We start from the raw sequence: 15,164 nt of genomic DNA on the forward strand, positions 1-15,164 counted from the left end.
AGACACAGCTGAATGATAAAAAGATCAAGCAGTTAGCACACTTAGGTTTAGTATCCTTACATAGATGGTAAGGAGTCATGATTGGAGGTCAACATTTTTAAGGTGGGGAAAAATTACAGGAGCAAGGATGTATACACACTGCGGTGAAAAGAATATGCATATCATATAAGAATATATATCGTACTATATATCCACTATTTCCTTGTTAATTCAAGAAATAGTTATTAAGTGATTGTGTCTAGAAATTTACCAAATACCATTCTTGCCAAGGAGAGGTTCATGGTCTACTGTGATTTGCAGACCAATAATCAGATGACCACCATACTTGATGCTCAGGGCTGTATTCTCCAGAGGAGGAAGGACGCCTAATCATGATTGAGGTGATCGAGGGATAGTTTCTGCACACTGGTAACGCTTAAACTGAATCTTGAAGGAGAGATAGAAAACCACTGGATGCCAAGCCAGAAAGGCAGAAAGGGAGGCCATGGATTATTCAGCTGTAGCAAAGCCATCCCTAATCCCGGAGGCTGTGTGTGTGTGTGTGTGTGTGTGTGTGTGTGTGTGTGTGTATGTGTGTGTGTGTGGTGAGAGACATGGCAGACAGATGATGAACGGCCTTATGTACCAGGTTCAGGAGTTTGGATTCAATCCTGAAGGAACTGGGTGACCTGAAGGCTTGCAAACAGGAGAGTGATGTGATAGAGTCTGTGTCTTGGAAATACACTTAGGTAGTACTTTGAAACTCTATTCAACAGGTGGTAGGTGGGGAGAAAAGACTCCAGGTGAGAAGTTATGAGGGCATTTTTGTCTAAAATCATGTACTTATTTATATATTTTCATTTCTTTCAGCACAAACTTCTATCTGATACTTGCCTTAAGGAAAGCAGAGAATGGATAATATTAAAAATATATCAGAGCAGTATTGCATGATCGTGAGAGGGTGGATTTTGCCATCGGACTAACCTGGGCTTTAAAAATGTCAGTTTAGCTATTTACTAACTATGTAACTGACATGTGGGTTTTGAGAGACACCAGAGCAGGGGGTTGGGGGAAGTCCCGGAAGCCAGCATACTAGCCCTGCCCTTACCAGTTAGCGAGTGTGATGCCCTTTATCTCTGCTTCCTGGTCTGTAAAATGAAGAGAATAATAGTACTGACCTGTAGGGGTGTGAGGATAGTTAAATGAGTGGGTAAAGCACTTACAACAGTCTGAATCCTAGGAAACACTTAATATCCATTGGCTGTTGTTGTTGTTATTGTTATTATCATATATGATCTCTGAGCCTCTGCTTTCCCCACTGTAAAATGGGGGTTGCACCTTTATCACTGGGTGTATGTCACCTAGTAGAGGCTCAAGGTTCTTTAAAGGCAGGGACAGACCTAAAATGCTAAGCACGGTCACTGCCATACTACACGCTCAAAGAATAGCAGCTATTATTAAAGAATAATACATGTTATATATTTTTAAGCAAACATATCCACTGGGACTGGCTACTGCAGTGTTTCCATGGAAAGAGAAGATGTTTCCTTCCCTTGTGAGATCTGCACATCTCTTAATAGCCTTTGCAGGTACTCTGAGTACCTGTGGTACTCAATAAGTACTTTCTCAATTAATACACGGTGAGGGTAGGATTTAGGTCTGGGTGCTCCTGTGATTCGGTGAAGAATGGGAAAAGGTATGAGATGTAAATTTGGTAGGTTGATTACATTTTAGGCAAGTAAACCATTTTTCCAGATTGATATGATTGAGGTTATGAACCCAAGCCAGCTCATCTGCTTCCAATCTTCATACACTAGTTTATTTTACCATCCGCTAATTTGCAACATACAGTGATACACTTTTGTTCAATGCCCTGCTCTTCTGGGACTTTCCTATTACTGTGCCCTTCACTGATTGTTCAGATCTCCATCAGAGGAATGATTAAGGATGATAAAACCCTAATTGGACAACGTTTGATTTTTCAGTCCTTTCATAAAAGGTATGGTAATCAAAGAAATTTGAAACCTAATTGTGTGACCTTAGGCTAGTTTTTAAACATCTTTAAGCTGCAGTTTCCTCATCTTTCAAACGTGACAATTATAATAAATATCTCATGATGTTGCCACGAGAAGCAAATAAGCTATTGCTTGTAAAGTGCTTAGCACAATGCCTGGCATGTGGTAAATGCTCAATATATACAAGCTATTTTTAAAGTGACTACTCTTCCTCATGAAAATTCTATGTAAATATTGCCTATGCCATAAATTGAGGCTGTTATATTGCTAACTTAATTCTTAAAATTGGAACAACCTTTTCAGACCGTTGTGCCATGTTTCCGTTCTTATAACACACTAAAAATGTTTAGATCCCACTTTGGCATCTAAATGTAGGTATCTGTTAAACGTCATCAAATAGCATATTTAAGATTTGTGTGTTTCATTATATATATTTTACTTAAAAGGACCATAAACAAATATGAACTCTAATGATATGAGCGCTGAAGTGTTTTGGGGAACTATATTATGTCTGCAGCTTATTTTTAATGCGTGTAGAATAAGATGGTTTTATGAGGAATAGATGTGGAAAAGTAAATAGATTAAAATGTTAATGGTGAAATCCTGGTGGTAGGTTTCTGGCTGTTCACTGTATAATTCTTTCAACTTTTCAGTATGTATGAAAATTTTTGTAATAAAATATTGGTGAAAAAAGTGAACCTCAGATACTTAGAGTGTCCTAGGAAGGAAACATTTATTTAGTTTTCACTGTGTACAAAGCACTCTGCCAGGTTCTAGCACATGTACAATGAAGTACGACACTACCTCTGCCTTTAAAAGCTCACAGTCTGGTTGGGGGAGATAAGACTTTTTAAAAATTTTGGCAAAAACTGAAAGGTCGTGTTGTGTCAATTAAATTATGAAGGCAGAGATTTCCAGTCTGTGGCTTAGAGATCCCCAGGAGTTGCAGAGCTAGTACTGAAAGTCAGCAAATTCTGTGCAAAGAGCTCTGTCCGAAGGATGAGGAAATTAATAGGTCACATACATCTTTAACTCTTTTTCACGTATGGACGTTCTGTTATGTTTATGAAGATATAAATTTTCTTGTCCGAAAATTCACAGTAGGTTTTTGTCATCAGGTACTTTCTCAATCAACAGATTAAAAATAGGCTATCATTTGGATTCTGAAATATTTTGGTGTTAGAAAGAAGGCTTCCTTCTCAAGAAGGTTAGAAGCCACTGATCCAAACAAAAGTGCTCTCAGAGTTCAGAGAAAAGAGCTCTTCAGCTTGCTGAGGTCTGGCCAGGCTTCAAGAAGGAGATGGAATCGGAGCTGAGTGTTTGGGAAATGGGTAGAATTTGAATAGGTTGAGAAGGGATGGAATGCATTCCAAATGAGGGACCAACATGAACAAAGGTAGGATCGTTTGGGAGACTGGGAGGAGACCAGTTGAGCTGAAGAGGAACTGATAGTAGATAAGGTTGGAAGGATCATCTAGAGCCAAACTAGGAGGTAGAGGACCCTGAATACTAGGCTAAGGAATTTGGACTTTATCCTGGAGCCAGTAGAGAGGCCACTGAATATTTTGAGTGAGGGATTGATATGGTGCAAGTGTTTTAGGTATGAATCTGGCAGCAATTTCAAGGATAGGTTGGATTGAGGGAGAGATGTGCAGCAAAATGGAGGCTCATCTGATCTGCCCAGATTTCGTGTGTTAGAAACCTGAGCTTGTGTGGCAAGAATGAAAGAATGAGAATTACCAAAAAAAAAAAAAAAAAAAAGGAAAGTGAAATCGCAGGAGACATTTTAATGGAGCAGCCGTCACTTACCAAGTATCATTTCTTTTACCAAAAAAAGTCAACTAGTCCAGACCGCTACATAAATCATTGCACGGCGCTACTCCAATATGCTATACTTCCTGTGAATAATGAGTTTTGAAACTGAATAACATTTCCTGTTGGCTATGTATACCCTTAAGTTCAAGTTTAGTCTATGTATGTTGATTTGGTTTTCATAAGGTTGTATTGCTATTTTGTAGAGTTAATATTTTTCTACTCTCTGTTAAGAAAAAGAGGATGACTTTAAATTTTTAGAGGAATAATAATCATATTCCAGATTATGATACCTCATTTTCCAAATGGGTGTTAACCAAAGGTAGATATATACACTTTTAGATAAAGAAGAAAGAGTTGAATGGCTGCTTGTAATCTTTAATTTATTAATTCAATTATATGTCTAAAATAAGGTATATAAAATATATAAATTTAGGAATATTGCTATCTTGCACTTTCATATTTCATGTAATAATTTTATTCTCTTTACATATGCATTTGGTATCCCTTGATGCCACTTTTTGAGTCATTTGACACATTTTTTTAAAACATACATTTCCACTTTGGCCTCATGATTTGAGCAGTCATTAAATCTGTGAGTGATACTATCATTGAATCCAAACTATAACTTAATATTATGTTTGTTATACTTTTGTCTTATAGGTTATTTGTCATCTGTACAGCATAATTGTATCTCTTTAAAGAGCTTTTTAAGGCTTACTTACAGTAATATCTAACATTTGTCTTGGGCTGATCATGCCCCACAAATTATTATTAAATCTTTGTGACTTATTTACCTCTCTTTTTACTGATTCAGGAAGGGTTCTCTTTCAACATACAAAAATTCCAATGATTGATATTCCTTTATGTGAATGTATCTTCTCCAAAGAGTACTTTGCTCAAAATAACATGAGGGGCATGTGTCCTGTAAGTGAGAGGCTTTACAAGAACCTGCACATACATTGACAGAGTGATAATTTGAGAAGAATAAAATGTAATCTTCTGTTTGATCATACACAGTGTGTTTAATTGCCTTATGCAATATGCCTAGTGGTATGAAGTCAGTTGTAATCTGTTTTTTAAAGTCAGTTGTACATTTTTACCTTCATCCATTCCTTCAATGAATATTGTGTTCCAACTATGTGTCAAGCATGGTGCCATGTTCTGCAGAGATATAAAAAGCTGGAGTTCCTATCATGAAGAAATTTATAATACATTCAAACGGATAAGACTGTGAAACGTAAAATGAGGTGGAGTAGGATATGTGCTCTAAATGAGGTACAAGCTCAAGGAAAAGAAGAATCACCCCTGAGTAGTAGGTCAGGCAAGACTTCACACAGCAGGTGGGACATTGGTTGACATTGGTAGAACATTTAATGTCAGAAGGAAAGGCACTAGCTATACTGTGGCTTTGAGGAAGCATTACACATCCAGTAGACCAGTTTGGTTTAAATGTTGACTGTATATATGGACATGTGGTTCTTTGTCTGTAAAAGGGAGGTAATAAGTATCACATAGGAAAGTTAAGACAATTAGATTTGTCCTTATATTTTGTAATATTCTTATATTCTTGTACGTTACTGTTTGTTATACAAATGTAAAATGTGTATGGAAGAACTGGCAAGGAAAGGAAAAAATAAAAGTATAAAAAGCTTGGTCTTAGAGTATAGAGGACCTTATGAATATGATAAAGGAAATGGTAACTTAATCTGGGAGAAAATGGAGAGCCTGCTCTTAGATCTCAGAGCCAGGAGTGACTCGCTCAAATCTCGGCTAAGGAAAGATAAGTATCTCTGCTCAAAATAGAGTAGAGACTGAAAAGCAAATTGGTCAGCTTTTCCAAGAGAAGAGGTAAAAGGTAATTAGGTTAGTGGCTGTGAAATTAGGGGGGAAAATGGTTGTAAAGATTGGAATGGTAGAAATGATAGACTTGGTAATGTAGTGTGAGGAAAGAGTTGCTGGGCGGAATCAGGGTGAAAAGAAAACTTTCAGTCTAGGTGGCATGACCATTACAAAGGGCTAGGATGAGGAGTTTGCATTTGAGCAGGTTGATTTGACCTTGATCCAGGCAAAGGCCTTGCATAATTGGGATGTGAGGATTGGTCCCCGTGAAAAAGTTGTGCATGTGGATAGAGATTTGAGAGTTGTCTACATGAAGGAGATTTGTTTTAAATTGTGGAAAGACATGACTGTGAGGGACAATTTGGATAGATGAGGAGGTAGAATTATAGAACCACAGAGTAGGCAAAGGAAGACAATCCAGAGAAAAAGACATATACAGGTTAAAAAAGGGAAACACTGCTGTGTTGTGTTGGTCAATGATGGGAAAAGTGTCAGAGGAAGGTCCATTCCACAGAAGAATTAAGATGGAGAAAAGTTTGCATGGGGCAATTAAAAATCCTTTTAGTAAAATCCTTTTAGTAAAATAGTAGCTATAAAGGGATGATACAAAGGATTAAAGAGAGAGTAGATATTAAGGATTTGAAGGCAAATTTTCAGAAAACTTAGTGATGAAAGAAGGGAGAGAAGTAGATCATGCTTGAGAGAAGTTTTTTTAAAATTAGGGCAGACCTGCCTTATTTATTTATTTATTTATTGGATTTAAAAAAATTTATTTTATTGGAGTATAGTTGATTTACAATGTTGTGTTAGTTTCAGGTGTACAGCAAAGTGAATCAGTTATACATATACATATATCCACTCTTTTTTAGATTCTTTTCCTGTATAGGTCATTACAGAATATTGACTAGAGTTCCCTGTGCTATATAGTAGGTCCTTATTAGTTATCTATTTTATATATATGTCAATCTCAATCTCTTAATTTATCCCTCTTCCCTCTTTCCCCCTGGTAACCATAAGTTTGTTTTCTACATCTGTGACTCAATTTCTGGTTTGTAAATAAGTTCATTTTTACCCTTTTTTTAGATTCCACATATAAGCAATATCATATGATATTTGTCTTTCTCTTTCTGACTTACTTCACTCAGTATGACAATCTCTAGGTCCATCCATGTTGCTGCAAATGGCATTATTTTGTTCTTTTTTTAGGCTGTTATATTCCATTGTATATATATCCCACATCTTCTTTATCCATTCCTCTGTTGATGGACTTTTAAGTTGCTTCCATGTCCTGGCTATTGTAAATAGTGCTGCTGCCTGTTTTTAAAATTAGGGGAAGTAGAAGGAAGTAGTCCCTCGAGATGGAACGATTGAAGGTGTTGAGACCAAACAATCAAATATTGGAGCATTGTTGCAAAGAAGGTATGGACATGGCGCAAGAATAAAGGTGTAAAATTTAAACCCTGCTAGAGGAAAGAAAACCTCTGTTGAGATTCATCAATGGGAAAATGGGAAATGTTGCAGAAAGATCATTGAAAGATTTAATGCACCTTCTACATTCTTTATAAAATAGTTGGTGAGGACATGTGCTAAAGAGGATGGGGAATAAAGTGCGGTTTGGGGTTTTGAGTAAAGTAGAAAAGACTTGATGGAAACTTTCAGGCAGAAGAAATGGAAAGGTGGGATTGTCAAGCAACAGGATGACTCAAAAGAATACAGAAAGCATACATTTCAGTGGATTCCGTTAGCGGGTGAATTGTGGTCTCCTCTCCTATGCTCAACCAGCCAGAACAGAGCCGAAGAGTGAACAGCAAGAGATGGCCAATCCCGAGAATGGAGCTTGGCAAAAAAGATGCTTGGGAAAATGAGGTGACACGTGGGATTCTAGGGCGGGAGTTCTGGGTTCCAGACTGGGCTGGTGTGGTTGGAGTGGGAGAATGGATAGGGGTTTAGAAAGATGGGATATTCTGAGGAGAATTAAGAGCTAGTCCAGCAGAAGTGAGCAAATGAAAAAGGTAAAAGGTGGTGTTATTTAGAGGCAGTGCAGTCCTAGGAAGTGGTGTAGCTGAAGTATTTAATCACCAAAGTGGAATGAAAGTAAATCTCATTGAAATAGAAGAGAGAAAGGAATCATAAGGAGTAGCAGAGGGATAGTGAACAGAGTTTGTAAAGTTCTGGAGCATTGAAGTAGGTAACAAAATAGAGAGGAAGACCAAGCGTGTGCCAAGCAAAGGCAAGCTGTACTGTCACAGTTAGAAGAAAAGTTACGAGATGAGCTTAGATACTACCTGGGGAGGATCTACGGCTTACCCAGGCTGGTGCCTTTGCTGCAATCCTGGGCAAATTCTTAACACAGAGGCCGGCTCCCAGACCATCAGGCACAGCTGTCCTCTGGGGGAGAACGTGCTTTAACTGCCCTCTTAATTTATAGTGAGAAATAGAACTAATCAAATGGACTGGGTACTTATCTCCTCCGATCAGCCTATCATCTTCCTGGAGATTATGTGACCGCAACATTCAGATTATAATGAGAAGTTGCTTGATGAGCAAGGAATCATGGTATGATGGGTTAGTTGGATGATCTTTATAGCTAAAGTCCCCAAGCTCCAATGTTCTGATAGCTCTGTCTCCAGTTAAATTTATGGTGAACAAAGACAGGGTTCTCTTTTCCATGGGCCACCAAGCAGTGCTGGAGAGAAATGCCCACATTTTCTCCTGGAATCCTCTATCACAATTGCCATGTTCACCATCCTCCCACTAGCCTGTTTCTTCAGAAAGATTGTAATGACTGAGGTATATGTTTTCTTTTTTTTTTTTTTTAATTTTAATACAATTTTTAAAGGTTACTTTCCATTTACAGTTATTACAAAATATTGGCTATATTCCTCATGTTGCACAATACATCCTTGAGCCTATCTTATACCCAGTTGTTTGTATCTCCCACTTACCCACTCCTGTATTGCCCCTCCCCGCCTCCCCACTGGTACCCACTAGTTTGTTCTCTATATCTGTAAGTCTGCTTCTTTTTTGATACATTCACTAGTTTGTTGTATTGTTTAGATTCCATATATAAGTGATAGAGTATTTGTCTTTCTCCAACTTATTTCACTTAGCATAATGTCCTCTAAGTCCATCTGTGTTGCTGCAAATGGCAAAATTTTATTCTTTTTACGACTGAGTAACATTCCATTGTGTGTGTGTGTGTGTGTGTGTGTATGTGTATGTGTATATATATATATATATATATATATATATATATATATATATATATATATATATATATCACATCTTCTTTATCCATTCATCCATTGATGGATTCTTAGGTTACTTGCATATCTTGACAATTATAAATAATGCTGCTGTGAACATTGGGGTGCATGATCTTTTCAAATTAGTGTTTTCGTTTTTTTGGGGTACATACCCAGGAGTGGAATTGCTGGATCATATGGTAGTTATATTTTTAGTTTTTTGAGAAACCTCCATACTGTTTTCCACAGTGGCGGCACCAACTTATATTCCCACCAACAGTCTACAAGGGTTCCCTTTTCTCTACGTCTTCTCCAGCGTTTGTTATTTGTGTTCTTTTTGATGATAGCCATTCTGACAGGTGTGAGGTAATACCTCATTGTGGTTTTGACTTGCATTTCCCTGATGATTAGCGATGTTGAGCATCTTTTCATGTGCTTGTTGGTCGTCTGCATTTCCTCTTTGGAAAAATGTCTAGTTCTCCTGACCATTTCTTTAAATTGAAATACAGTTGATTTACAATGTTGTGTTAGTTTCTGCTGTACAGAAAAGTGATTCAGTTATACATATATACGTATTCTTTGTCATATTCTTTTCCCTTATGGTTTATTACAGGATATTGAATATAGTACCTTGTGCAATACAGTAGGACCTTGTTGTTTATCTATTTTATATATAGTAGGAAGTGGATGGATCTAGAGTCTGTCATACGGAGTGAAGTAAGTCAGAAAGAGAAAAACAAATACCGTATGCTAACGCACATATATGGAATCTAAAAAAACGGTACTGATGAACCTAATAGCAGGGCAGGAATAAAGACACAGATGTAGAGAACGGACTTGAGGACACAATGGGGGAAGGGGAAGCTGGGATGAAGTTAGAGAGTAGCACTGATATACATACACTACCAAATGTAAAATCGATGGCTAGTGGGAAGCTGCTGCATAGCACAGGGAGATCAGCTGGATGCTTTGTGACGATCTAGAGGGGTGGGATAGGGAAGGTGGGAGGGAGGCTCAAGAGGGAGGGGATATATGTATACATATAGCTGATTCACTTTGTTATACAGCAGAAACTAACACAACACTGTAAAGCAATTATACTCCAATAAAGATATAAAAATAAAAAAATAAACAAATGGTACCTAATTAAACTAAAAAGCTTTTGCACACCAAAGGAAGCCATTGACAAAATGAAGGCAACCTACTGAATGGGAGAAAATATTTGCAAATGATATGACCCATAAGGGATTAATATCCAACATATATAAACAGCTCATACAACTCAACATCAAAAAAACAAACAACCCAATTGAAAAATGGGCAGAAGAATTTGCAGCAACATGGATGGACCTAGAGATTATCATGCTAAGTGAAGTAAGTCAGAAAGAGACAAATACCGTATGATATCACTTACACGTGGAATCTAAAATATGACACAAATGAACTTATTTACAAAACAAAAGCAGACTCACAGACATAGAAAACAAACTTATGGTTACCAAAGGGGAAAGGGAGATGGAGGAGAGGGATAAATTAGGACTCTGGGATTATCAGATATGTTTACTTAATATAATCATGATTTAGTCCTTCCTCTTGAGTTACCTCCAAGTTACCTTGATTTGATTTTGGCTGTCCTGAGGCAGTTGCCCTAATGGTTGATCTTAGACAACTCACTTAGCTTTAGATTCTTCTAATTTACTTTTCAAAGGGTAAGCTTAACTTTAATGTGAAGTTTGTAACAGATTCTGTCCCAGAAGAAACACTTTGATTTCTCGTAATTACTTTAATAAAGACACTCTAATGATAGAGTAACTATAAAAACATGGCCTCTGGACCTAGCACAGTGCTGAATGATTTATAAGCATTTATCTTTTGTAATCTTCTCGTGAGTATGTTATCCCCACTTATAGAGGAGGAACCTGAGGCACACAGAAGCTGAGTAATTTTTCCAGGTTCATACTGTTAATAGCAAAGCTACATTGAACTTCAACTCATAATTCCAAAGCTGGTGTTTAACTCTTTATTCCTTCCTTTATTCATTCATTCATTTATTTATTATATATTTTAACTCTATTCCCTATTGCTCCCTGGTACTCTTCCCCAGGAGAAAGGCATTCAGGGTAGGTAGGTATAATACTGCTGCTACTAATGATGATGATAAATATAGTTTCAGTTCCTTACTTGTATCAGGCACTTTACATACGTTTTTATGGATCCTTATTGCATTTCTATAATATAGATGTTTTCTTTGCTTGTGATGAGAACTTTCAAGATGCACCCTTCTAGCAACTTTCAAATATGCAGGACAATATTATTGACTGTAGCCCCCATGCTGTACATCACATCCCCATGACTTGTTTATTTTATAACTGGAAGTTTGTACTTCTTGACCCCCTTCACCCATCTCACCCACCCCCAGCACTCCTCTGGCGACCACCAATCTGTTCTTTGTATCTATGAGTGTCTGTTCTCTTTATGAGTTTTGCTTTGTTTGTTCGTTTATTTTGTTTTGTAGATTCCACATATAAGTGAAATCGTATGGCATCTTTCTCTTCTGACTTGTTTCACTTAGCATAATACCCTCAAGTTCTATCCATGTCGTCACAAATGGAAAGATTTTATTTGTTTTATGGCTGAGTAGTATTCCACTATGTGTGTGTGTGTGTATATATATATGTATATATATATATATATATATATATACACACACACACATATTATGTCTGTATATATATATCACTGTAGATATTACTTTTAAAATATTTTATATGAGATAATTAAGGTTGAAGAGATCATATAACTTTGTAAAATTCTTATAGCAGGTAGCTGGATTATTTGCCTCCAAAACCAAAGTGCAAAGAAATTGATAGATGGAAGTTTGTGGCACTTGTGGAGGGTAGCAAGTTGCCCAGTGTAACTCAGGCCTAAAGTGCATGGGCAGGTGAAGCTGTTGAAGGGATCAAGGAGATTAAAGGGGTAAAGGAGGATTTCTGATTATTTTTAAAGGATGAGTAGGTCCTTAAGTATCAGATGGAAGATTGAAAATTTGGAGTGGTAGGAAAAAGAGAGACTCTTGAGTGGTGGCAAAAGAGACTAAAAGTTGCTGTTTTCTGATAGACTGAAGTCATGTAATGAAGGAAAAAGTATGGCAGAGATAAAAGAATCCTACCATTATTTAGAGGAGAACAGGTCACTCATAGATTTTTCTTTTCAGATAAATAGCTCAGATGGGATCATTGTTCTCAGACATGACAGCATTTTAAATCTCTCAAACTTAAAAAAAATTCAGTATGTTGTGTTTTTAAATTCAAAGCTTTAGAAAGATGCTCTATTATATCACCTGTGACAGACTTATAAATGTCATAGCGCTAGTGAGGATGGGTAAAGTTTTGGTGGCCAGAGATTATTCTTTTTAACTTTCTGGTGGGTGTATGCTTGGCAACCACAAAGCCAGCAGTGGTCTCTGTTTGTTTGGCTTTCACTCAGGAACTATTTTCCATCACAATAAATCACCAGTCTCTTTAGCATCAGGTGGCTGGTGATCACAGATTCAATTACAGTACCTGATAAAATCACGAATATCCTGGTAGTTCCTTTATGTACTGCCTCTTCTCTTCAACAGTGAGCCTTTTAAAAAATTGGGTTCATCAGGAAAAGGGAGTCTTTATTCTTTAGTGTATAGATGAGTATATTTGAACAATGGCAAAAAGCAATGGGCTGGGGGCCTAAAAGAAAAAGTATCCTCTTCGTTTCCTTCCTATTCTTTTTGCCTAGTTTTAATGGCATTGCAAGTATAATTGAATGCGCCTCTTGGGAGTGAAAGCTGTACTTGATTAAGCTAATTATGGAGAGTAGCTGGGGTAGGTCTTGGGGTACAGGAGTAGGAGTGGTTTGGCGTAGTCAAGCTTTCGTGAATTTTATAGTCCGGTCTGCAGATTCATAGACCTTAGATTTGTCAAAGACTTAGAAGTCATCTGGGCTAACATCTCACACTGTAAATTTCTTCACCGTCTTTCCCAGGCAGACAGGTGGGCGTGGACCTTCTTGAGATCTTCCAGCAAGTTCACTAGCCTGGAAGTGTTAACGCTCTAGGAAATCAAGGACTGCAGGGTTTTTGCTTTGCACTATGTCCACAATGTGTGGCAGTGCCTTACTCTGTTGTCGAGTAGCTCTAATTATTGGGAAGTGCCGCTTACTGCTAATTTTCAAGACTTGGAATAAAAAGTATCCAGCATGAAATCCCATTTCTACCACTTACTGTGTGACTTTGGGCAATTTCCTAACCCCTCTGATTTCAGTTGTTGCCTGTGAAACAAGAAGATAGTACGTAACTAGTGAGTTTGTGTGTTGTGTTCCGAGACCTACTTGTAGAATTGTTTAAAGAGATGAATCAAAATGTCTACAAAGAATCTGACACATAGTAGGTACTTTGTAGGACCCATTCCCCTTGGGCCTAATTCTGATCTTTTTCTGGGTGTGTGGTATTTGATACTGAGTTCAGATCCCATGGTAATTTGTCCAGTATAGAGTGAAATAGAACCATTGTTTTTTATGTACAGGGTGTTATATGAGTTCTTTTTAAAGAGGTAAAATAAGGATGTGGGCAACTGGGTATGAAACCGTGCACCAGCAGTGGTGTCCCTGCCTTCCTAAACCTGTAGCTATATAATGGTTATGAAGAGCAAAATCATTAGGTTTCCTGGAGGCGTGAAAAGAGGAGGGAAATACAGGCTTATATCAGAATTTATTAGCATCAACTAAGACTTCTAATCTGAAACAACTGGTGGAAAAGTGAAAACTTCAGTTACAGTATTGTTTGGTCTACATTAAAACAATCAGTTGAAGTGATTCCCTTTGGACGCACTGGTTTTATTTTTCAACTTGGTTTAGAGACGTCTAAATAATTTTTTTTTTTTAAACTGACTATCTGCTGCAACTATTTATAATGTGAATTTTAGAACTACTCATTATGCACTAGTAAAAGATTTGAAGGCCCAAGAGGGTGAATTTGTCCTTTGCCTGATGTTTATAAGAGATTGGCAGTGTTGAGAGAAGGAAAAGCTGCATTTTCTCCATCATCCTTTCCCATTCCGGAATGTGTTTACTTGGTGAGAGAAGCCACCCCAAATGTTCTCTTGTTAGGGCCTTCATTTTGGAAAACATGTTATTGATTTTTAAGTAGCCTCTAAAATATTATTACACTCTTCTTGAAAACCAGTTAGTAGGGATGTATAATTTCCACAAAGTAGGCTAGGCAAATTCCAATGATAGAACTTCACTAGTAGTTTCTAGGGAAAACAATGATGCTATTTTTTTTATTTTAAAAAGCTAAAACTAGGGAAATAGGGTTCTGAGGTGTTCTTGCCTTATCTGTAGGGATGCAATAATCCCCTCACTATATCAGTGCAGTGGATTTGCTTTGGAGAACCTATAGCCTAAAGATAAATGTTTTTAGTTACAGACCCAAGGGACTTTAACCGAAGGTTATGCTTTCCACAAACTGTCTGCTATTGTTATTTTTAAATGGAAAATTTTATTTCTGCTTCATTATATTTAGCGTGGTTTTGGTACTAAGTGTACATCAGACCTTGATGAATTGGCATGGCTGGGCGGTAATAACATTCCATTAAAGTGAGCACTCTGTTTTTTAGCCATGCTGGATAACTGAGAAAGTGTGTGTGTGCGTGCACCTGTCGTGAAAGCTGGTGTTATTTCCACTTCTTCAAGTCTTTCTCTTCTATCCTTTGGACCTCTATTTGGCCGAATGGCTACAAACCCAAGGAAATAATTTCACATCCACATTATGTAAATTTTGAGACATAAGTTATTTATTTTAGTAGCAATTTAGTAAACCTTTAAGACAAACAGTGAATTGAACTACTTTTACAGTGTTTCTATTAAAGGTAACTTGCCACAATAGATCATTTCCTTAGGAGAAAAACTTAACATGGGAATTTCTTTAAAAAAGACTCTATTAGGAATATTAATCTGATTTTATTCAAATATGAAAAAGATTGATTTTTAAATGATTTTTCTTATAATTATTTTGAATGTTATAATCTTCTCTACTGTGGCCTTTATAAATATTAATTGGGGATATGAATATTTTGTTTATTTTTGTAGTTAAAAACAGAGCCAATGAGCAGCAGTGAAATATTTAAAACAACAGCAGACGGGTCTTTAGACAATTTCTCAGGTTCAGGTAAGGAATAAATATTAGATTTTCACAGTAATATGAAACATTATTTTCCTAGTTTACATATACAAATAT

At 37.0% G+C, this 15,164-nt stretch overlaps 1 protein-coding gene across 1 annotated transcript in view; it reads left to right on the forward strand.

Moving 5' to 3' along the window:
- EYA1 (EYA transcriptional coactivator and phosphatase 1) overlaps window positions 1-15,164 on the forward strand; it is a 158,352-nt gene that overhangs the window by 14,870 nt on the left and 128,318 nt on the right. Inside the window, exon 4 of the mRNA XM_036829798.1 lies at window positions 15,018-15,095. Within this exon, the coding sequence (XP_036685693.1) occupies window positions 15,018-15,095 (78 nt within the window). The remainder of the gene's footprint in view (window positions 1-15,017; window positions 15,096-15,164) is intronic.

Source organism: Balaenoptera musculus, chromosome 17 (genome assembly GCF_009873245.2).
Source record: "Balaenoptera musculus isolate JJ_BM4_2016_0621 chromosome 17, mBalMus1.pri.v3, whole genome shotgun sequence".
Classification (NCBI taxonomy): domain Eukaryota; kingdom Metazoa; phylum Chordata; class Mammalia; order Artiodactyla; family Balaenopteridae; genus Balaenoptera; species Balaenoptera musculus.